Source organism: Marmota flaviventris, chromosome 1 (assembly GCF_047511675.1).
Source record: "Marmota flaviventris isolate mMarFla1 chromosome 1, mMarFla1.hap1, whole genome shotgun sequence".
NCBI lineage: Eukaryota > Metazoa > Chordata > Mammalia > Rodentia > Sciuridae > Marmota > Marmota flaviventris.
Genome location: NC_092498.1, coordinates 188,301,288 through 188,327,603, shown reverse-complemented (window position 1 = coordinate 188,327,603; position 26,316 = coordinate 188,301,288). Strand labels below are relative to the sequence as shown.

Below are 26,316 nucleotides of genomic sequence, written 5' to 3'. Positions count from 1 at the left end.
GTTATCTGGAAAATGTGAATATTAATAATATGTGCACCATAAACTTCCATGAGCCTTATGTAATAGGTAATAGTTTTTTAGAATATAAGAACGAAAAAAGAATTGCAATGAAGGTAGAGCACATTTTCTACATGCTTACTTAGTTTTTTAGAAAATGAAGAATCCATGGGTTAAAGCTGACTATAAATATTATCTAATCAAATAATTTTTCGAAACTTTAAAAAAAATGCCAGAAAGGTTTCCATGTTTTTTGTTACAATTTATAAAATGCATGCCACTTTTTTTTTGGAAAATTTTACCATCATAAAAACATAGATATTCATTCTATTCATTCATATTTGCCATCTATGTATAAAGATCATAACTTTATCTCAGACATAGAACATAATTCACCCTTTACATAGAAATATAAATTACTATAGCATCTATATTCAATTTATAGAATGAAACTATATATAAAGCTCTTCTCAAATGCCACCAATATTCTTGGAATCCCCAAATTAATATCAACTATCTACTCCTATTGCAGTTATTATTTCATTTAATGGTGTTTTACATTATGACTTGTATTATAGCTATTTGTGCTCATGACTGTCACCATCATACAATGAACAACCTACAAAGATAAAGGAAATAAATAATATTTCATCTTTGTAACTTCTACAGTACTCATTTGCTTAACACCTCATTGCATACTATAAAAGCATTCAGAAAGTGATTGCTACTTTTGTTTTGGATGTTGATTAATTTTATATAAAGGCAGTAAAACAATATTATCAAATAAAAGTACACCTTTGTACACAGGATCTACAAATTTCATTCATTAAGGTATTTGTTAGTAAAAAGATATAGGCAGATTCAATTTATTGAAACTGGAAATTTTAAATTACTTTTAAGAATATCTAGCCAGGTACAGTGGCACACACCTGTAATCCTAGTAGCTCAGGAGGCTGAGGCAGGAGGATTGAGAGTTCAAAGCTAGCCTCAGCAACTTATTGAGGCACTAAGCAACTCAATGAGACTCTATCTCTAAAGGGCTGGGTGAGGATGTGGCTCAGTGGTCCCTAAGATCAATCTCTGGTAACCCCCCGCCAAAAAAAAAAAAAAAAAAAAAAGATTATCTAAGCTAGCTTTTGCATATTTGAGGTACTTCTACAATTCCAATGTTTTCATGATTTTAAGTAATAAAGTATAGTGAAAAATCACCTAAAGCTTATATGGCACTAAACAGTTGCTACTAATTGGGTAAGGTTCACATCTATAATCCTAGACTTAGGAGGCTTAGGTAAAAGGATTGCAAGTTTAAGGCCAGCCTAGGCAAAGTAGGGAGACCCTCAACAACTCAAGGAGACTCTGTCACTAAATAAATAAATAAGAAAGAAAGGAAGGAAGGAAGGAGGGCTTGGGATGTAAGCTCAGTTGGGTAAAGTGCTCCTTGGTGAGAAAGGGTGGGAGAGATGCTATACCTATGGGTATAGTATTAAAAAGTGTTCCCCCCCAAAAAAAATCAATGTGATATAGCTCAAATAAATTTGAGTAAGTTAAGGGAACCGAAAGCTTTGTTTAACAAACTTCCCTGGGAACCTTTAAGAACTTATTGGTTGATATGTGCCACCTAGTGGTAATACAAATGAACACTTTCAGGGAACTCAAAAAGCTCTATTTTATAAAGAATTTTGAATACCAGATTAGACTCAACTGTGCATTTTATTTTTGAAGTAGGTTGTTTTTTTTTTAATTCAAGAAGTCACTGGTTCAAATTCTAATAGTATGTAATGCGCCTGCCTTCCCATCCCGGATACTGTTTATCACAAAGGCAAACATAATTAATAGTTTCCTTTGTATTCTTCCAGAGATATTGTATGTATTTACAATCATTTAAATAATTTGTATGAACATATATTTTAGAAGGACATGAATATTTATATTTTTTAAATTTTTCTTACAAATTGCTTATTGATTCAATATATGTTGTATATTCAAGGTCTATCATTGAAGAAAATGCATAAAACTTACATTCTAGCGTGTGAGGACAAACAACCTACTACAAGCATAACAAATGAGTAAAAGCTATAAGAGGTGCTAAGTACTATATAATAAAGACAAGACAAAACAAGAGTGATCACAAATGCTGAGGGATAAGCAATAGAGTGGTCAGGATAAATCATTGAAAAGGTAATATTTTAGTGAAGACCTGAAGGAGACTGGGGAGTTAGCTATTTAGCTATGCAAGGAAAGAGCATTTCAGGCAAAAAAAAAAAATCCCCTATCATTAATGCACATAAATCCAGTTTGAGAGGATGAATTACATAGAGGGAGAGTAATAGGGAATGATGTCAGAAAATTAGTAAGGGCCAGGTCATGGAGGTCCTTGTAGGCTGCTAGAAGGTCTTTGACTATTACTTTGAGCAAAAGAGATGTTATTGTAGTGTTATAATCGGAATAATAACATTTGATTTTGTCTAATGTTTTAAAATAATTATTCTCGTTGCATTGATGAGGACAGAATGTACAGGTAAAAGTGGAGAAGCAGGACAGCTAGTTAGAAGTCACTGCAATAATCCAGGCAAGAAATGATGATGATGTGGATTAATGAAGTAGCAACTCCTGTGGTGAAAAGTGTTAGGATTCTGGATGTAATTTGACCAAAAGTAATTACTGGACCAACCAAAAACTAGTATGAAAGAAAGTGAGGAAGATTCTAGGGCTTTTAGGCTGAATGAGTAAAAGGTTGAAAACTGCTATGCATTCAGATGAGGTAGGCTCAAAAAAGGGAGGAAGATGAGGAGTTTCGGCATGCCAAGTACAAGATGTCTCATATTCATGTCCATAAGAAGGATAACTCTGACATCCAAATGGAGATATCAAATATCAATTGGATAAGGAAATTCATGAGAGAGAATTAATATAAAATTTGGTAATCTCTTTCTCTACACACACATGGAGAAAGGGGGAGGGGGGGAAGAGAGAGAGGGAGAGAGAAATTGTCAGTACTTAAAGCCTGACAACCAAAGGAATGAGGAAACAGATGTACACATACATACCCACATACAAGATACATAGGTACACTATTTGACAAATGTCCTAGTTTTTTATTTTGTTTGTTTTGATAATAGAGATTAAACCCAGGGATGCTTAACAACTGAGCCATATCTCCAGCCCTTTTAATTTTTTTTTTTTTTTGAGACAGGGTCTTGCTAAGTTACTTAGGGCCTCACCAAGTTGCTGAGACTGGCTTTGAACTCGCAATCCTCCTTGCCTCAGTCTCCAAAGTCACTGGGATTACAGATATGTCTCCACTGTGCCTGGGAACAATGCCCTAGTGATGAACATTTAGGTTGTTTCTAACATTAGACAATTTGAAACAATGCTTCAATGAAAATTTTATCCATATGATATTTTGCCCATTTGAAAGTCTATTAAAGGATACATTTTTAGACATTAAATAGCCAGATTTAATGTATGCATATTTTAAATTTTAGAAGCTACTGTGAAATTACTCTTGAATGAGGAGGTTGCAATCTATGATACCACATACAATATATTTCCTTACATCCTGAAGAATACTTCTGTTTTAAGTTTTTAGATATGTGGTACATTTTTTAAGGAAAAATAATAATTTCTTTCTATGATCATTTTCATTTCTTCAATTTGGACCATTTTTCATTATTTTTAAAAGCAATTTATATTTTCCTTTCTAAGGAATGACTGTTCAAGTACTCCGTTAAGATCTATAATGGTATTTCTTATTGATTTGTAAAAAATTTTTACACATTAAAGGGATTGGCCCTTTGCTTTAGATGTTACAATTATTTTCCTGTTTATAGTTTATCTTTTAGTACTTCTGATTTTTCTTTTTGTACATTTAAACCTTTCATTTTTCTAGAACTAAATATGGATGTATGTATGATTTATAATTCCAAATTCATTTTTCTCAAGAAAGCTATTTGTACCCACACCATTTACAAACAAAACCATTTTACTTTTTTCTTATTTACTTTTTTATTTAAGTATTTAAAGATGGGGGTCTAGCTACATAGCCCAGTCTGATGTCAAATTCCTGGGCTCAAGTAATCCTCCTACCTCAACCTCCTGAGTAGTTAGAACAACAGGCTCACAATACTGGGCCCAGCTTTTACTAAATATGACCTTGCCCATAACTGTTCTTCCAAATACTTTTATTTGTAGACTCCACTGTTCTATCAATCTGTCAAATCATTGTTAGTAAAAAAAAAAATGTTTTAACTATTGAAGCTTTAAATCCAAGTTCTTGTCCATGCTACCACTGAATTCCATCCCTGGCACTTTTTAAATTTTTTGTTGAGATAGGGTCTTCTAAGTTGCTGACACTGGCCTTGAACTTGTGAACTTCCTGCCTCAGCTTCCCACATAGCTGGGATTACAGATGTGGAACACCCTGCTAACTTCTTAACAGCTTTTCTATTATTTATAACAGCTTTGTTTAAAACAGTTTTTCATTTGAGTTCCATGGGTTTCCCAGGTATATAATCATCTGCTAATAATGTAATTTTTTTCTTCCTTTCCTATCTATTCATGTTTGCTTCTTTCTTTGGATAATTATATTAGCAATTAGGACAATTTTAAATAGTCATATTAATTCAACTTATTTTTAAAAATCCTATATTTCCCCCTAAACAGCAAATTTTCCTCTATATAAAATATTCAGTCAAATGAGTTCATGAACTCGTTTAAGACATGTTGAACTGATTCACATTTATTTAATTGAGTCATTCCACAGAAGGTACCAAAAAAAGTTTGCAATCATCTTCATAAACATAGCTCTTTATGACATTTGCTGGTAAATGGATGAAGTTGGAGAATATCTTGCTAAGTGAAATAAGCCAATCCCAAAAACAAAGCCCAATGTTTTCTCTAATATGCAGATGCTAATTCACAATAAGGCAGGGAGCCCTAAGGAAGAACAGAGTTACTTTAGATTGGTTAGAGAAGAGTGAAGGGAAGGGAGGGGAGAGGCTGTGGGGATAGGATAGTAGAACAAAACAGACATTATTACTTTATGTAAATATATATGACTGCATCACCAATGTGATTCTACAACATGTAAATCAGAAAAATGAGAAATTATATCCCATCTATGTATGATATATCAAAGTGCATGAATGCATTCTACTGTCATGTATAACTAAATAAAGCAAATAAAAAAATTTTAAAAAGCATAGCTCTTTAAAACATTACAATAATCTTTCAATTGAAATATGCCAAGGAATGACCTCTGGGATGACAAGAAATAAGCAGAGTCAGTATCTCACTAAACATAATAGATTCATTCCCTATACTAATTACTAGGATAAAGTTTTTCATGAATTAATATCATGCATAAATGATTTACAGTCGTAACACTGAAAAACAGTACAATTTTAAAATACTATAGTATTTCATGAAATAAATGTTCAACTTGAAAATTTATATTCTGAAAACAAAGTAAGCAAACAATGATATTTTATAAATAAATCCAAACTAAGGCAAAAACTACCTTTAAAAAATGCGAAAACATTTACATTTACCTTTCCAGCCAGAAGTTAATTAGATAATTAAGTTCAGATTTGAAAAAGAATTGTTTAAAGTCAAATACTATTCAAAATAGGAATGTAAAAAAATATATTTCTACTCAATTTTTCAAACAGAATCTAGATGTTTTTTAATCTTTTGCTAATATTTCCAACAGGCTGTATGACTTTTCTGCTAATATCCAAGTAATGAAACACCCTCTGATTATTTTTAGTCCCCCAAAGTTAAAAAACGAAAATGTCCACTGCATGTAAGAGACAAAATTCCAAATTTTCATTCAAGTTAAAGCTCCTGTGCTCCACAAACTAGAGGTACACTTTAGGCTGCAAAGTGGTTCTCCTTGTCCTTGTGCTTTTCCTTCTCCCATCACATTTTCTGTGTTCTCTGGGGTTGAAAGATATGTACGGAACAGAAAAGAAATTTTTAAAAAACATTTGTTTGTCTGCTGTTAGGGCAAGGTGGAGTTAGTTGGTGCTTTCAGGGCTATAAAGTATTTTATATTGTGGGGTGCTTTGTGGATTTTCTGAGAATTCTGTCTCCCAACCAGATACATTTGACTGAAGCTCCCTTGAGAGGGCAATGCCTTTCTTTCAGGTGGTTGATTTCAATGCATATTGCATTACCAGTTTTCTGCATCTTTCTGCTTAGCCTGCATGGGGACAGGAAGCTCTCTTAAGTGGACACCCTTTTAAGATGACCTCTGACTATTCCCAGGTATGCATCATTGCCTCTGAAAACAGTGGGAATGTTGGCCATTCTCAGTGGCCTCCATGCTTCTTTAGCTGTAATGAACAGAAACTCTCACCTTGTAAATTTCTCAAGGGGTAAATGAATACAAGTATGCTGTATTGTTTAAGCTCCAGGATACATGATTCACTAAGCATTCAAAATTAAAAACAAGAACTAAAACAAAAACAAAAATACAACAACTCTTATATTACACATGAAATGAAGGAAAATTACCATCATTCCTTTCCCTAACGTGGGGAAGGAAGAGATGTAGAAAAATTCCACAGCACACTGACATTTTCTTTTAAGAAATTCCTGTACGTTCAACATCTGACTTTTATATCTTCACGTAAATTGCCAGGCACGTTTTGGCACCTCCTCTGTAAGTCCTGCATACACAATTTTGTGCCTCACTTTGCAAATTATTTTTGTCATCAGCTTGGGGTTCTAAAAGACTTAGATCTTTTACTAAAACCAAGGTGTATATATTAATTTCAGAACTTTTAAGTGAGCTGATCTCCCACCCCAAAATAGGACACAAAAAGTTTGGAAATACACTATTAAGAAGGAAATTTTAAGGGCTGGGGTTGTGGCTCAGTGGTAGAGCGCTCGCCTGGCATGTGTGAGGCAATGGGTTCAATCCTCAGCACCACATAAAAATGAACAAATAAAATAAAGTTTTTGTTTTTTTTTTTAAAAAAAGGAAATTTTGAAGGCAAAATTTAGGAAACTTTAGGAACTAAAAGCTTATAAAATTAAGGATTAAGACCAGTGACTTCATATGAGACCACAGGAAGGAGTGGGCACCCTTAGCTTCAAATTCCAGTAAATCCTGTGTACGTGAGAGGATATCACATGCTTTATTATATTTATATTACTTTGACAACTTGAGTTGTCTCTATCAGTTTTATTAAACTTGGGGGGGGATTAATAAAATAAATATAATTAGTCTAAAAATTGGTGTAAGCTTATGAGAATAAATAAGATTATTCTTGACAGATGAATAAGCCTGGAAATGTTTGGAGTAAGGATGAGGTTTGAGACTAAACAGATGGCTAGACAGGGAAAGATAACACCCTATGTCTGAGAAAATTCCTAGCTGTGTCCAAAATTGAAAAGTTTTAAAACCACTGTCGTGTGTGATCTTGTGTCAATCAGGTGTTATTGTACAACTGAGGGCTTTAATATCATTTTTCCATTTCCCAGGGTTTGAAGTTGACTGTCCCTTTTCAGTAACTTTTAACTCACTGAATAAAGTTTGTGCTATCACCACGTACTAATATGAAGGTGTAAATTCAAGAAAAAGATTGCTTATTTGTCCACCCAGTAAGTCCAGTGGAGAGAATTCTTCAATATGCCAGAAATTCAGGTCTGTGTTGCTTTGCATTTCAAGATTTTTTCTCCATATAATAATTAATAATTAATTAATAAAGACATAATAAACTGGGGTTGTAGCAAGAAAAATCTTATTCTTCAAACCTGAATATTTAAACAATGTCATATTACCTTATTTTTGCTAAATCAAACTGAAGGTGACAAATTTCATTCAACCAGGATGAGAAATTTGGTCTTGGTCATTTTGTGGCCACCAAAGAAAGGTTCATAAAAATTGGAAAGATATACAGTGCTTGAAAAGTAAGATAAAATGATTACTCTTCAATACATAATGGTAACATGAATAGGGAGCCCAACAGCTTCTTTGCCACACCTTCACAAAGTAATTTTTTCAAATTCTAATACCTTAATAGCATGGGTACAACCTTCCAAAGTACATTACAGTAGTACTATTCTCCAGGCACTGCAACTTGCCTTTGGTACGGACAGAACATATTTTGTCCTCCTCCAAGTCTGAAAATATAATCTATGCTTGCTGTTCCTGCCTCTCCCTCTCAAAAACACAGGACTCTCTTCTCAGTTTACTCTGCCAACTTTCAAGGAACTCAGATCAGGAAAACAGACAAGCCCTACAAAAGGTCTGATTACTGTTTGGAATAAAAGAGAGGGGAAAATACAATCAAAAGAATTATTATTATCAAACACTGGTGTTTTGTTAGTTCCAAGGAAGACTGTCCTACCTGTGGACTTTAAAAATGAGTAGAGATTGGGAATAAGAGTCTTTACTTTCCATCCACTGGATCCCTATACCTTTAATCCTATCTATTGCTCTCCCCTAATTTTTCTGTAAAACATTCATAATCAACTAACAAACTATGTCTTTTTCTTATTTATGTGTTTACTACATGTCTTATTCCACTGTTTTAAGTCTCATGGAGGGTACTGAATTTTGTCTGTTTTGTTCACTTCTGAGCCTAGAAGAGTCTCAAATGAGAGGAGCTCAGTAAATACTGAGTACTATAAATATATATATATATATATATATATATATATATATACACACACATATATATATGATGGACATATACTTTATTTTATTTATTTATGTGGTGCTGAGGATTGAACCCAGTGCCTCATGCATGAGAGGCAAGCACTCTATCACTGAGCTACAACCCCAGCCCAATAAACATATTTTGATCAAGGTGGCATGAGTAAAACTTAGTCAGGAAACTAAATACAGAAATAAAAGGCTGCTACATTTTATTCCCTTAAAAGGTCAGAAAAATTTTTTACACAGATGATGAACATCTAGTATAATGGTAATATTACTCGTAATATAGAACTTTTTTGTACAGAATTAAGATCTGCCAAGTATTTTATAGATCACTAATTTATCTTATGATCTATGATACTAGTAGCATTTTTTTTCAAAAAGCAGTGTGTCTAATTTTAAGTGCTAATGTAATATAAAATATAGTTCCTAATTTTAAAACTATACTAACTTAAATGCTTCTTAATATGATCTATGTGGGGGATAGTGGAACTTCACTAGAATTCATAGATAAAATGATAACACCTTAAATCTCAAATTATCAATTCAAATTTTGATTATGTCAATATCAAAGTTAAGTGCAAACATAGGTACTTGCAATTTAGAAATTTACTTTTTAGGCATACTGTTGAACATATATTAAAAATTCAGAAAACTGAATTATAACTACTTAGAATCTGCTTTACTGAAATTCATAAATTCATTGAAATGACTTCAAATATTGACTATTACTTTGTTTTATAGACATGTCTTTAAAATATAAGTCTTAGATTTCTTAATGTAAAAAAACACAAAATTATTATTTTGGAAGGCATCTCTAATAAATATTTGAGGACCAATATTATCACCTATTATAAAGTACTTTATCTGGAAATTAATGTTAATTGCTGCTATTCATACATTGAAAGTTGCCATGTAGCTCACCAACTATAACTATGTATTGTACTGATGCATCATTCTATTTTACTATTGTGCCAAAGCTATTGCTCTTTTCCTCTGTTGGGCAGATAGTTTTCACTTAAAGCAATTCAGCAGAAAGTTAATCACAAAGATATCTTGTCTTTCTTAAACTGGATTTCTGCAACAACAACCAGTAATCTGGACAGTAAGAACATTCTTGTTCCTTTGATACATTCTGGAAGATAGTCACTTCATGTCCATGTGCACCACAGAAATTATAGCTTTTAGTCTTCTTAGCTTCCTATTAATCACGGCCTTAATCAAACCATCATCTTTAAGATAGATTTATATAATCAACTCTGGATTATTTAGAAAGCTTTAAGTATTAAATACTTGAAGCAAATATTGCCTTTAAAATCTAATTTAATTGTTGCTTACTCTAGACATAAATAGGAATTTTGCTTACTCTAACCCAGCAGGATTTTAAGATCAAAACACCTCATGTTACCTACTATCCATACCACTGGAAAATGGGAACCAGTAAAATTGATTAAAAGAAGAAGTCTAGCTCCATTTAGTACGATCTTTTACATCAGATTGAGAAATAATACCAAGAATGCAATGAACACCAGAGGAGAAATTAGGCAGAAAAAAAAAAGAATAAGGAAATTTGAAAGTCAAATCTTCACAATGTGATTCCATGACTTGGCTTGAAATACTGGAAATTACAGAAACTGGAGAGCTAGTTCCTAACTGGATATTGCCTAAAATATTGGGGATTTGTGAGTAGGAAACATAGTAGTTTAAGATAAAATGATCCTATGGACAAATCAGGAAAGAAGTCACAGGATTCTAGAGAAGCTTTTAAAAGCACCTATAAGGATTTTGAATATTTTTAGCTTTTTCTATAAAGATAGAATAGACAATGCTATATGCTATGATTTTTTAAATAAATCCCATCTGATATCTTAGACTGTTCCATTACTGGAGTGACATCATCTAGAAATTATTTTTTTATACCTTTATGTTATTTATTTATTTTTATGTGGTGCTGAGGTTCAAACCCAGAGCCTTAAACATGCTAGGCAAACAGTATATCACTGAGCTACAAACCTAGACCCTAGAAAATAATCTTTATACCCATTAATACACCAGCCATTTAGTATAATGCATCTGAAATCATATTTTGAGAGGAGAGAAAAATTGAGCTCCAGCTGTGCATTGGGAGAAAGTCAGGCAACACCAAAGAGAGAAACATGTTTCAAAGGATAGGGGAGTCTAATGTTACAATTCTGTCCAAGACTTACCTGGTTTCTTTAGTATCATATACTCAAAAACATATTCACATGTTCTACAAAATAAATACAATAAACTTAATACATATTTATAAATATGTTCTTTAGCTGGTTCCAGTAAACATAGAGAAAACAGTATTTAAGGAGATATTACCTGCTATACAATGGTTCTTGAGATTCACCAAGAAAATTATAGCCAATCTCGTTGGAAATTTAAGACTCCCCAAATACTCGCCAGTACAAAGGTTCAGAAATAGATGCCTTTGGGGGGTTTTTCAGCAGAGTGTGAGGAATAGCAAATTTGGCAACCAATAGCAGAGTAAGGCGAAAAACAACAAACCCTACCTTCAGCATCCCAACATGTGTATTAATACTAGCCATTTACTCCCAGTGTTACAAAGGATGAATCCTAAATTTTAATGACAGCATGGAGAACCCCCAAATCCATGGCAAGAAATCAATGTGCTCAATGTGAAGAAGAGAACTCTGACATCTTTGTCCAACTTTTAAAAACCTTGATTAAAGGTTTTTAAAAATTTTTAAATTTTTTAAAAAATCAAGTTGGTTGAACTAAAAATAGTAAATCAATGAGAAGGTCTTTGTGTAGTTTATAGATAATCTTATTACAAATTTGATATGTTTATCAAGAATACAAGCAGATGGTCTAGTATAAATTTCAATTAGACATATAATATGAAAACGTGGAGTTTGTAGTCATGATATTTAGTTTTGAGTCCCAGTTCTACAGCTGTGCGACCTCAGTCTGATTACTAAACATGAGCCTCCCACTTTTCTAACAATGAATGAAGATCACATAAGATTATAATTTGGTCTCTATAGTTCAAGAAAATGAGGCAGGAGCTCTATTAACAATAGGAAGGAGTTGACTAAGTACATATTTCATTTCTATAGGAGTTCTGTTATTTAAAAAAACTACTGCTGGTTCAATGGTAATCCCAGCCAACTGGGTGGCTGAGCCAGGAGGATTATAAATTCAGAGCCAGCCTCAGCAACTTAGCAAAGTCCTAAGCAACTTAATGAGACCCTATCTCAAAATAAAAAATAAAAAAGGGCTGGGGATATAGCTTAATGGTTAAGCACCCTAGGTTCAATTCCTGGTACCAAATTTTTTTAAAAAGAGACTATTTTTATTTTTTAACTTACTAATTTATGCAGTGCTTATACAGTACTGACAAACACAAACCTAAACACTTAAATTCATTTTTTAAATGAATAAGTCATTTTAACTTCCTAACAAGCTTATGAGGTAGGTACTGTTACATTTACTTTATAGATAAGACTGACGTTAGAAATTTCCCAACTCTGCATAGCTGGTAAGAGAGAACTGGAAATTTATATACAGACAACCTAGTTCCGGAGTTTGTATGCCACTACAAAATTATACCATTTCACTACAAGATAATTTTGTTGCACAAATCTCAAAGATGGTATTATGAAGAGCTCCTAACCCATATCATAAAAAAATAAATGGAGTTGAAAATGATAGGAAACTATCATATGGCATTTTCTATATCAGGCCACTTTTATATTGCTTAGAATTTTTTTAGGATTATTAATCAATAGTTAAAAATTTAAATCACCACTGAACTATACATTTAAATATGGCTACATTATTTTATTTTGTTTATATTTTCACATAATTAAAAAAAATCTACTATTATATACATTTTAAAGTACTTTATGTATTCGGTTTTGAGATGTAGAATTTTTATTTTGTGAATTGAATACATCATTAAGTCTGTAGCAAGAAAACAGTGTAAACACTGCCATGCAAAATGATAGTGAAGTATTAGTAATATATTGATGAATAAAGCACAGGGAGCAAATACGCATTGAGTCGATACATAATTTTTAAGGCCAGTGCTTATCTAAAGTGCCGCTATCTCCCACTTCGGTAGCTGGGCTGACTGTTAAGCAACATGGGAGAAATGTACAGGTTTAAATCTGTCATGAAAATAAGCATGTGCTTAATTTCCCTGAGTCTTAAAAACATCAGGATTGTTCTAAATTACTTTAAAAAATATTTTTAGTTGTAGATGGACACTTATCTTTATTATATTTTTTTACATGGTGCTGAGAATCCAGCCCAGTGCCCCCCGCCACACACATACCAGGCAAGCACTCTACCATGGAGCCACAACCCCAGCCCCTGTTCTAAAGTATTTTAAGCAACAGTATTAATGGATATCAAAATATGCACCTAAAAAAAATTACACACTTGGCTGCTATTTTCTAATCCATGTTTGTTTGCTGTGATAGTTTAGATGTGGTGGCCCCCAGAAGCTCATGTGTAACAATGCAGATGGTTTGAAGGAGAAATGATTGAGTTATAGCTATAACACAATCAGTGTATTAATCCCTGATGGGATTAACTAGGTGGGGGCTGAAAGCGGGTGGGGTGTGGCTGATTTCGTGGTCCATTGAGGGCATAGTTATAGGGTATATATTTTATATCCGGTGACTGTAGTGTCTCTCTGACTTTCTGATCACCATGTGAGCTGCCACCTCTTCCACCATGATGTTCTGCCTCACCTGGAGCTCCTGGGGAATGGAACCTGCTGTCTATGGATTGAGACCTCTGAAACCAAGGGCCTCCAAATAAACTTTTCCTCTTCAATAATTGTTCTAGTTGTCCTTCAGTCACAGCAGTGAGAAAGATGACTAAAACTCTTGCTTTTATCAACTATGTATTTATGGGAAAACATTGGTTGTATTTACTACAGGCAGATGCTCAGATTCTAATGTTTAATGATAGAATCACAAGAATAGGTAAGAATTTAGGTGAAGAGAATGGTTAAATATGTCACACAGAATCAGTATGGTAACTAAATACTACTTATGAAATTTGTTTTCAAAATTAGTTTAATCAGCATTGTTCAGGGTTTAAAATAATGGGTTTTACTTAATTCATGAAATGACTTTATAAACCAATAAAATCTTTTGCTATAAGATACCTAAATAGAAAAAAAAGTGGAAAGAGAATTAAAGAAAAGATAAGGAAAAAGATGTCAATATATTCCACTGCAGACTTTCCAACATAAAAGTTTTGGACTTCACCATTCCCTATTGAAAGAATGTATCAAGAAGTTAATTTACAACTATTTAGTAATCTAAAAACCCCAACACAGAATACTCATTGTAAGACAGTCTTAACTTTATTCATAAGGAGTATGACTGAGAGGAATTTAGTTAGCCTTGTAGACTAGCTTAAAAACAATATTTTTAACAGAAAATACATATCTCTAGAAAACCTAGAAAGTTATATATTGGAATGTCTTAGAAAAGAATATTACTATCCCACTGAAGAGTCAGTATGACAAACTTAGTTAATACTTAGCACATTTTTCTTTTGATGAGAAAGGTAGCTACCTATTTTGTCTTTTATAAACTGAGTGAATTTGGTCATATTATTTGGACTTGGACTTTAAACTTTCATACAAGTTCACAGCTGTCTGAACTCATAAGTGATGAAGAAGAGAGATGACAGAGATGAATTTAAGAATTTATGTAGCAGCAAAGTCAGCATATATAAATGTAAGTCAGAAAAGCAGAATAGAGATAGAGGAAAAGAAACTGGTTTCATTCAATTGCAAAAAATGTGAGAGACAGAATTTCCTGTTCTCCTTCCAAATTCCATCAAACAAGTCCAAAGTACTCTTGAGGCATTGCTGATACTGGGGCCTATTCATTCACAAAGCAATCAGATTAAGAAAACTCTAATTTATCTCCTATTTTCAATAGTTCTTAGCACTTCTGTTTACACTAAACTAGAAAGGCATTGTAGTAATAGCCTCATTTCAGTCATGTACTGAAAATCAAAGAATAAGATGACCAACTAACTCTAGTTTCCTCAATTTCTAATACAGGATCTACCCCACCTGATTATCTTCTTGATTGCCCTTGGTATCCCTTTAAATATATTATAGACATAGAGGTTCTATAAAAACAAAATACATGATTTACCTTTCATTTAACCTTTTACTTTCAATGAATAATTAATATTTATTGGGGGTTTACTACAGGACCAAATGTTACACTAAATGCTTTACAAGTATTATCTCAGTTAACTCTCACAATAATTTTATGAGGCAGATACTGTCATAGCGTCTATTTTATAGTTGAAACACCTGGGATTTGTAAATGTTAAGTGACTTATCTGAGGTCATTCATTAATAAGCAAAAAGAGCCAGCATTTAAACTCAAAGAGCTTGCCTGACTCTAGAGTCTGCCTCTTTAGCCACTTTGTTAAACCACTTCATAACTTTACTCCTTTCCAGGGGTTTCTGGCAGATTATTCACAAATAAGTTACAATTAAAGTAACATGTTCTAATTCTATTAACCACTTTCCAGTCCAAAATCTAAACAATGCTTAGAAAACAAACAAAAAGTTGTAATCTAATAATTCTTTTTTTTTTTACAGTGATGGAGAATATTTCATCATTGTGCTTAATTTTTATTTGTAATACAATAATTCTAAAATTATGGCAAATTGAATACAAATATGGAATTAGTGTGATAACATTTTACTGAGAATTTGGCAACTATGTTAGACTATTTGCTAGTAGGAATGATACAACAGTTTCTTGGTTTTTGGTTTTTGTTTTCAAATATATTTTCCAATCAGTTGGCTCAACAGATATGTATCCAGTTTCACTCCATTACTCTGAGAGCAACACTGCCTAATGATCTAGTTATAAAATCATTTGCTAATCTTCATCATAGACTGCATGCTTATAATTTGGATCCTCATAAATCACCGAAAAAAACACTTGCACAAATATATGTTAATCCAGATGCACTGGTCAAATGATTATTGCATATGCAATATCAAAATATCAAGAATTCTGCGTGTTCTTCGTGGTTTCTAGCCACCCAAAGGGAAAACAAAAAAAAAATATGTAAAGAGCACATCTATCAAAGATTGCCATCATTCAACATGTGCATTAGAATTAAAGGATGAAAATTTTCATTATTGAGAAAATACTCAACAATAAATTAAAGCACTTGGTATGCATATGTAAATTGGCAGACTGTACAAAAAGCATTTGACTTGAGATTTAGATAGCTTGAGTCTAATCATTGCCTTATTATTTATCAATTGATTCAGCATGTAGATGTGTAGTCTGAATCTCACTTTCTTTCATGTGTCAAACAATGATAATACCTATATTCATGGGGTTGCTCTAATATAATGGGTAAATACTCAAATGACATCTGGTACCCAAATAAATGGCTGCATATCTATACAGGAATGTCCTACATACAATGGTAAACACCCTGCTGAAATAAGTCAAAAGCATCTATTAACACTATGGACAAAAGAAAAAAAAAGCTAAATATGACAATAGGTACATCCTACTACCAGGAGTCTTAATAAATCTGTTTTGTGTTTGCTATATCAAAATATGTGACACTGTGAAATTTATAAAGAAAACAGTTGTGTTTGTTTTTTTTTTTGTTTTGTTTTTTTGGCTCATGCTTCTTTCTGGTGACTAGAGGATTCAAAAAGTATGGAACCAGCATACTCAGAAGGGTACCCTTGCTATACCACAATATGATGTATTAGTCAGTTTTTCATCACTGTAAACAAAATATTATTGTAGCTAACTTTGTAAAGAGAAAAAATTATCTAGCTTACAGTATTTAGAGGTTCATAGTACAAGATCTGGAGGCTCCAGGTGTTTTACCTCTGGTGAGGAGAGCAGATGGCAGCATCTCATGAAAGCACCTGTGTAGAAGAGCTCACATTGCCAGAAAGTCAGATGGAGACTGGTGTTCCCCAATCAACTCGCAGGGCATGCCCTCAATAACCTAAGGATGTCCCCACAAGGTTCTACCTCCCAAATGTTCCACCACCTTCCATTAATGCCACCCTAAATACCAAGCCTTCAATAACAATGAATACTTAGGGGACATTCAAACCATATCCATACCAAAGCAATGACAGAGAAGTGAAAAGAGAACTGGCTGAGTTCATAAGGGGCCAGGCTCAGTCTTTTATAACTATATACTCCCTCAAGAAGTAATTCAGCTCTGTTGAGAACTAGTCATGTTTTCTAAAGGTGGTGCCCTTAAGATCTAATTATCTCCCTTACAGTCTCCACCACCTCAATACAATTACATTAGGGAATTAAACCTCAACATGGGTTTTGGTGGAGGCAAACCACATTCAAACCATAGCAGAGGGTAAATCACCTACTTTTCCTTGGCAATATATGAAACTAGAAAGGCAGCAGTCAAGCAATCGTTGCAGTATACTGCTAGTAGTATTGTTATTTATGCCTAAGGAAAATTATAATGATTTTATACAATAGCTGATCAACTTAAACATGTTATAAATATTAAGTTCAAATCCTGAATCGATTTTATTAATGCTATATACAAATTATGCATAATGTTGAATGACAAGAACAACCTAAAGCTGTGTTCAATTAAAGTGATTAGTATTCAGTTAGACAGTTAACCTATGAAAGCATAATTTCCAGGCAAATGAAAGTGCAATACTAACAAATTAGTACACAGAAGAAAGGCAGTAGAAAATAGTAAGCCATAACCAAAGCTAGACTAATATATTAATGGTAGGGATAAAACCAACAAAACTGATGTCTCAAGGCTGAGAAAAACTAAATCAGTATTTCTTCCTCAACTACCCATTGGAGTCACTTGTGGAACTTAAAAATGCTGATGAATTCTTCTTATCTTTTCCTCTTCTGCTATGTGGGGACATAGTGGAAAGAAGACCATCTGTGAACCAGGAAACAGGTCTGCACCAGACACTGAATCTGTCCTTGACTTGACTGAAATTCCCAGACTCCAGAATGATGAAAAATAAATGTTTATTACTTACAAGCTTTAAAAAAAAAGCTGATGAATTCTACCTAACTGTAATTTTGTACCTGTTGACCAACCTCTCTCTAGTCTTCTCTGCCCTTCTTATTCTTCCAAGCCTTTGGAACCAATTCTCTATGTTCTACATGTATGAGATCAACTTTTTTATCTTCTATATATGAGTGAGAACATATGGTCTTTGTCTTTCTGTGTTTGGTTTATTTCACTTAATATATGTTGCTGCAAATGACAGGATTAGCCAGGCATAGTAGCATATACCTGTAATCCCAGCAGTTTGGGAGGCTGAGGTAGGTGGACTGCAAGTTCAAAGCCAGCCTCAGCAAAAGAAAGGCACTAAGCAATTCAGTGAGCCTCTGTCTCCTAATACAAAATTGGCCTGGGGATGTGGCTCAGTGGTCCAGTACTCCTGAGTTCAATCCTGGGTACCCCCCAAGAAAAATACAGATTTCACACTTTTTGAAACCTGAATAATATTCAATTGTACACACACACACACACACACACACACACTACATTTTCTTCATTCGTCTGTTGATGGGCAATTAGGTTGAGACCTTACCTTGGCTTTTGTTAAGAGTGCTGCAATAAACTTGGGTGTGTAGGTATCTCTTCAACATATTAGAATCAGACTATGTGAATTACTCCTGACAAATTCCAAATTCTGAGAATACTTGTTCAGATAATTTAAAAATACACTTTGATTTTTATACTTATATTTAAATATAATTTCTTAGAAATGTCCTGTTCTTTATTTACCACATTATTACAAATCTAAGATTCTGAAGTCAGTTTTATGAGCAGCTAGGTTTCTCATCCACTAGAAAGGTAGAGAGAGCACAGAATATATACTCTTTCCTGTCTCCCATGGTTGCCAGTGAATGTGTCTAGAACATACCCAAAACATGAGAGCAAAGAAGGGACTTCACATTAAGATGACTGGTTCACAACTAATTTCTTTCTAGTTGTTTCAAACTGAATTATATAAAAGTGTTATTTATGCAAAAGATAAAGTAAGTCCCATTTTACAGTATCTCAAATTTTCACAGATTTTATTGAAGATAAAACTGCATGCTTATATGTATATTTCTCACTATCCAAATTGAGTCAAATGTATTCACATTTATGACATCTACCTTTTATCAGATTTTTAATGAAGAATGATTTGCAGACGGAAAGTTTCAATATTAGAAAATAGATGAAGATAATTGAATTTATATATGTATATATATCAACAATCCTCAGAAATAAATCTATTTCACCTATTTTCATCAATTTGAGAATCTAATCTATTAATTGTAGCAAAGAATTTTACATTTAAAAAGAGTCAAAAGGATGCTAAAGGAGTTAGCATGATGAAATATTCTTTTTGAAATTTGAAAAGCTGATTTTACTCCATAATTAATTTTCCCTGTGACTATGGCTACAACTGAGTCTTCCCATGAGAATTTTAAAACTGCCAAATGACAGTCTTAAACTGTTTCAAAAGGCAATTATATAAAGTCTTCAGTTGATTTTTATTATATTGCCATTGGAAAAATAAAACTGAGAATTCCACTGCTATTTTATATCCATAATTTCTTTGGAAAAAAGCTTTAAAATACAAATGTTTGAATTTAAGCAAGTAGTATACATTATTTTGTTTATATAAACAATTATTTATATAAATAAATAACTATGTAATTGTATATCTTTTAGGATATGAAATGAAAACAAATGCAAAAAGAATACTCATTTTATGTTACTGCACCTACCTTTAATGTGATACTATAATGTCCAACAAATGTTGCATTTATCCATGATCTTGAATGTGGATCACCCAAGAATTCTATATGATATTGTTCAACATTTCCATCCAGGTCGTAAGTCACATATTTACCTTTAAACGGATCAGGGCAAAGTATTCCTGGCCAACTTTCAAAAGAAAATATTTTAAATTATTTTGATGCTTTAAAAAAAAGACATCAACACATCTCTCAAAATCATTTATTAGACTTCTTCCTTTGAATTTTAATGACTTTTGAACAAAACACAAATATATTTCTACTTACATCTTTTACAGATAGGGTATTCATTTGAGACAAGTAGTAAGTTGTATCTACTCTGTAGCTACAGAAATCTTTGAAATAGTCACTAATTTAAGATATAGATAAGATATCAAAGGAAAGAATTATAAAACAAAAGAATGATCTCCAGGGTCAATAAGTGACATTTAGGCTCTACTGACTGGAAAGATAGGAAAAAAAATTCATCAAATTCATGGCAATACTGAATTAATTCTAACAGATCAGAATGGTTAATTACCAAAATATTAATCCCCTGGCATGGCTGTTGACAGAAGGGGACACAATTTCCTGAACAAGGACTGCCAAAAAAAATACTATCAGCTCAGGCTGTAACAATACTATGCAGTAAAACTACTGTGGGAAAAGCAGAGACAGCACCACAGTTCTATACTGTCACTTTTAACTCTATCTGCTTTGTTGGCAGCTAAACCACCTTGTTGAATGTCCTGGAAAAAAATTTACTCTTATCAAAAATAAACATGTAGAAAAAATACATTCTTTCATGGCATAAATCTCTAGAAACTTCTCGATACGTTTCAGGTTTATCTCTGGCTATTCTCTTCCACTTTTGTCCCTTTCAATTCTTCCATTTTCTATTCTAGTTTAGGAACCTTAGGTCTTTCAACCCAATTAACATCTATTTTTAAAGCAACCAAACTGTAATTGTTACATCTCACTGTTTAAACTCTGTAAAATTTAAGGGGTTCATGTTTATTACTTGGAGCTTTACACCTCACAGCAATTTTAAAAAGGATTGATTATTGCCAAGTAATTTCAAATTATAGGTAGTATTTATTCCATTTTGCATAAACCTCTCAAGATTTCTAACACTTAAGTCACAAAAGAGAGAAATATTTTGCAGACAAGTTGCTATTTTGATGATAAAAATTATGATATATCCAGTATCGATTGGGCCCAAGACTATTCACTTTAAATTATCACTCTATGAAATATAAATAAAAGAGTAAACCCTTAAAAAGAATTAGATGCTAATAAAAGTTTCCATTCATTAATTAAGGCACATTAAACTATAGACAACACCACATGCTGATTTAAATATGAATTATGTAAACTATTGTCATGTGTCCAAATACTGGAACACTTTAGCATTTCTTCAAGCCACAGAGAGGAATTTTCTGACTCCTTGTCTGTATATCTCAGCTAATAAAGAGTGTACCAAACTAAAGGAAAAGCTAAGCAGAGGGAAGAGATGAAGAAAACATGATTACTTCTCCCCTACTGCTATATCCATCAGCTGACTTGCTATGATTGAAGAAAGCTGATGTCCATTTCTGCCCTCACACTGACCTCAGTTTCAATTCAAACACTGTCAACTCTAAGATTGTACTGTGCACTTCTACTTCCCTATTTTTCTTTTCATACGGAAAAGAAATTCTTAAGTATTATTCTACTGACTTAAAAGTGGAAAGAAACAGTAAGAATAGACAACCCAAAGAAAAGGTATCAGAATTACAAGAAAAATATATGTTCAATGTTAGAATCTATGGGCGATAGAAAATAAAATGCATAAACATGGTTAAAAAGGCGGGTGCAGGCTGTCTGGGCATGGTGGCACATGCCTGTAATCCTAGCAGCTTGGTAGGCTGAACAAGAAGGATAGTGAGTTCAAAGCCAGCCTCAGCAACTTAGGGAGGCACTAAGCAACCCAGTGAGACCCTGTCTCTAGATTAAAAAAAAAAAAAAAGTGGGAGGGCAGGAGAAACAGGGAATTGTTGGGGATGTGGCTCAGTGGTTCAATCCCTGGTTCCAAAAAATAAAAGATGCTAGGTGTTACAATTAATCATGTGCAAAGATAAATTTTAGCAGGATAAACCACCTCAAGGAAAGTACCAATATATCATGAAGAAACTGATGTTGTACACATTTATTATACAGTGGAACTGAATTGTAATAAGATAATTCTTGCCCCCAACAAAAGCATGGTTGAATTTGCCTTTTATTTATACCATATTAGAAATGTGTCATTATCATTTTCTAATTATGGTTTGGATGTTTAAGAGGAGAACAAACTTAACTTGGGCCTTATTCCTAAACTGTTGGAGTAAAATGGATGAGTTGGAGTTATCACTATATGAATATTATATTTGCCAAGAAATCTCTGTGCTGTATCTAACTTACGGGAAGAGGAAGTTTCCCATGCAGACACATATACATTATATTAATTTGCATGTAAAATAATGCAAATAAAAAACAATCAATTAATGTTTATAATACTGAAAGGATTTAATAGAAATCTCAATTTATACATTTATATACTATCTAAACAGTATCAGGTTGCTTTGTTAACTGGAAGGCATATTTTAATACCAAGCTCTTTGGATGACAGCACATTAGGGTGCAAATATATTTTCTATAAATGAATTTTCATATTTATGAAAAAGCTGTGTAAAATGCTCTATAAATATATTCAAAATAGTTATCTTAAATAAAATCTAGTTTCTGCTTGGCAATATATCTTCCTGAACTAAGTGAGATGTGAACTGTTATTTTCTCCTTTTAACTTCTGGATTCTTTCTAGCTGAATACAATGCTATTTCTTGAATTATTAAAAAGCAAACCTGCTTAAACATTGTGGAAATAGTTTTGTCTTCATAGTATGTACAACTCTACCCCAAGTATATATAGGCATAATCCAAAGACACAGGCTGCCCATGTATTTTTGTTTAGTTTTTTTTAATGTGGTGCTAGTGATCGAACCTAGTGCTCATGCCTGCTAGGCAAGCAGCATTCTACAACTGAGCCACAACCCCAGCATGCATATGTATTTTTATAAATACATGAGTGTGTGTTGCATCAGCAAGTGGACATAGATGTAATTAATATAATTTGATTCCTCATGGAGCTTGCCCATAGACAAAGAAAGTGCTATTATCTTGACAATGATTTGTTTTTATAAATAGGCATTTCTCGATTTTGTATCAGTTTCCCTTTAGCTTTATAAAAGCAGGTCAACACTTCTGAGAAAGAAGAACTTTGAGATGTTGACAACATTTGAGTTTCTGAGTCTTAAAATCTGAATGTAAGGCCATGGGTTAATGAGAATTGACCCAGATAATGCTACAATGCTAAGTATCTCTGCAGCCAGCAGCTGGTCTTTCCACTTGAAACTTCAGCATCTATAACATTGTTCAATTAAGATCTGATGTTTGGCTGTTTCTTATAGGTTAATTCTATCTTTATATTTAACTACTGCAATTTATCCTATCATTTTTTGCTACTGAATAAGCAACATAAGTACATTTGACTTTCTTAATTTGAATTTTAAATTTGTGTTCAATTTAGTTCATAAAACGGAATGTAAGTGGCCACTTAGTCAAATGCATCCTACTTCTGAGTAAGGAAGAAGTGAGATATAGTTGTATTTTTCAGGCATACTGATGTCCCTAATTATATATTAGATATAAATTAGGGTCAGGAGTAAAATATATTTCATTTGTAATTTTAAATTCTAAGCCTCAGTAGCACAAAACTGTAAAAGAATTCCTAATGAAATTATTAACAGTTTTTTCATTATGTAGTGACCAAAACAAATCCATTTCTTGAGTTAGAGTTGTTAAAAGTTCAGTACTACCCTTTGAGAATACAAACACTATGCTTTCAAAATGTTAATTTTAGATGTGAAAAATCATATGGGACTACAAATACCTTCATAAGTAACTTCATAAAATGAGTGTTTATATTCATACCTCTTAAAATACTTGTTATTACCCAACTATTTCTTCTTGATGTCCATTTAAATTATTACATGGAAATCAGTTGATAGTAACATGTTTTACAACAGTATTACATTTGATACCTAGAAAAGCCCCCATCAACAAAGGGCATATAATTCCAAAAGATTTCACACATTTTCCAAGATAGTATATTAGTTCACTAGGGTGTCTTGACAAAATATCACAGACTGGGTGGGTAAAATAATAGAAATTTACTATCTTACAGTCCTAGAGGCTTGAAGTATTGATGTATTTTGTTTCTGGGTTCTCTTTCCTTGGCTTACAGATGACCACCTTCTTGCTGTGTCGTTACATGGCCTTTCTTCTCTGTATATGCATTTCTAAAGTTTCTGTGTTTCAGTCACATTAGCTTAGGATCCACCATAATGGTCTCATTTTTACTTAATTACCTCTTTGAAGGCCCTATGTCCAAATATAGTCATACTATGAGATACTAGGTGTTAGGGCTTCATTATATGAATTTTAAGGGAACAAAATTCAACACATACTAGTAAGTGAGAGAGCAAGAACATGAATCTAGGTATTGATTCAAGGGCTGCTGTATTTGAGTGTATGCTGGAATAAGCCAATTATACCATCTCACACTCAACATCTTATATTTTCATGGAGAAGAACATGAATGAAAATAAGATAATGAGCCAAAATATCCCAGCTTTGAGAATTTTTGCTTAAGAATGTAATATGAAATAGTATGAGGTTCTGGAAAGATAGTGGCAATAATGGTACCATGTTAGAATCTCCTGAAATTTTCTAATGTAGGTATGTAAAATATAAAAGCAATACCATACATGACACACAACATCTATGTTAAAATTTAATAGTTATTTAAGAACACAAAAATAGGACTAGTAGGTGCAAACTACTGACAATTACAAGACCTGCAAAATGTTAGCTTCTGCGTGAGAAAAGAAGGGTGGGTAAGGAAGGCAACCAGAGGGCTAATGGCCTTGAGAAATGAGAACTTCAAAGTTGCAACAAACATTCAGCAAAAAATGCAGCAGGGAAAACTGCAACAAATTCTGAAGGTATTAAAGCAGTCTGGGCACTATGAACACTTAGATCTAACAAAGATCATTTGCAGGACAAAAGTTCATACTGATGAGAAACTCCTAGTAGAAAAATCAGATTAGAAGAGGACAAGATCAATAATAACAGAGGGAAATAAAGATTCAAACAAAAGTGAGGATATAACACTAAAGGTACCTTCCATGAAAGAAAAAAAAAGATAAGTTGTATTTCATTAAAATTTTAAAAATTATAACATTTGTTATGCAAAAAACACTGTCAAGAGACTAAGAAAACAAGCCACAGACTGAGAGAAAACATCTGTAAAAGACATATTTGATAAAAGACTAGTATTCAGAATATATAAAGTATTCTTAATATTTTAGAATATTATTCTGAAATATTAAGAGTACTTTATATATTTAAAAGATTTAAATATAGGCAAAAAATCTGAACAGATTTTTCTAAATCTAAAAAAGATCAAAGGTGGCAAATAAACATATGAAAAGATGTTCAATAGCATATATCTTTAGGGAAATGCAAATTAAAACAACAGTGAGATACTATCACATGCATATTAGAATAGCCAAAACCCCAAACACTAACAGCAATGCTGGTAAGAATGTGGTGCAACAGGAATTTTTATTCATTGCTGGTGAAAATACAAAATGATACAGCCACTCTGGAAGACAGTTTAGCAGTCTCTTAAAAATTTACACATATCATACAGTTCAGCATACTGCATTCTTTGGTATTTACCCAAAGGAATTTAAAACTCATGTTTACACAGAAACCTATATATAGATGCTTATAGAAGTTTTATTCATAATTGTCAAAACTTGGAAGCAACCAAGATGTACAGGTAGTAGGTGAATGGATAAATAAATTGTAGTACATACAAACACGGAATTTTACTCAATAATAAAAAGAAATGAGCAATGGAGGCATTAAAGAACATGGAAGAAATGGAAATGCATTTTACTAAGAGAAGAAAGTTAATCTGAAAAGGCTACATGTTGTATGATTCCAACATATGGCTATCTACAAAAGGCCTAAGTATGGAGGCAGTAAAAAGATCAATAGTTGCCAAGAGTTTGCAGGGAGGGATGAATAGGTGGAGCACAGAGAATTTTTAGACTAGTAAAACCATTCAGTATAATGGTGAATACATGTCATTATAGTCAAAACTCATGAAATGTACAACACAAAGAATGAACCCTAATACATACTTGGTTGATGATGAGTGAATATTAGTTCATAACTTATAATAAATGTATGATATTGTGCAGGATGTTGATGGTGAATGAGCTGTGTGTGGTGGAGAAGTAATATGTGAAAATTCTCTTAATTTTCATTCAATTTTTCTGTGAACCTGCAGCTGTTCTAAAAAAGTTTATTAATTTAAATAAATAAAAATTTAAAATTAAAAATAAAGTAGGGGAGGTAAGCCTAGGGAGTTTCCATAACAATTCTATATTTTTGATTCTTGAAGAAAATAATAGAATAAAGGGCCCTGGGGCTGTGAATAAAAAATGTATAAAACAAATTTATTCTGTAACTTCTGGTTCTGGACAAGACAATCATTTCTCTATATTTTTCCCTCTAGATATACAGAAAAATCCTGGCTATTATATATAAAGCAAACATAAGAAGAGTCTGATGAATGAAAAAAATATAACAGCTAGGACACTGAAACCTGTGATAGTGCATTCCCTGAGCTTTCTTTTGCCTCATATCTTCTTAGACAAAGTGTTAAAGAAGA

The 26,316-nt window shown here is 32.8% G+C and overlaps 1 protein-coding gene across 1 annotated transcript in view; it reads right to left on the bottom strand.

Moving 5' to 3' along the window:
• Zcwpw2 (zinc finger CW-type and PWWP domain containing 2) overlaps positions 1–26,316 on the bottom strand; it is a 136,225-nt gene that overhangs the window by 53,117 nt on the left and 56,792 nt on the right. Inside the window, exon 3 of the mRNA XM_071619606.1 lies at positions 19,483–19,642. Within this exon, the coding sequence (XP_071475707.1) occupies positions 19,483–19,642 (160 nt within the window). The remainder of the gene's footprint in view (positions 1–19,482; positions 19,643–26,316) is intronic.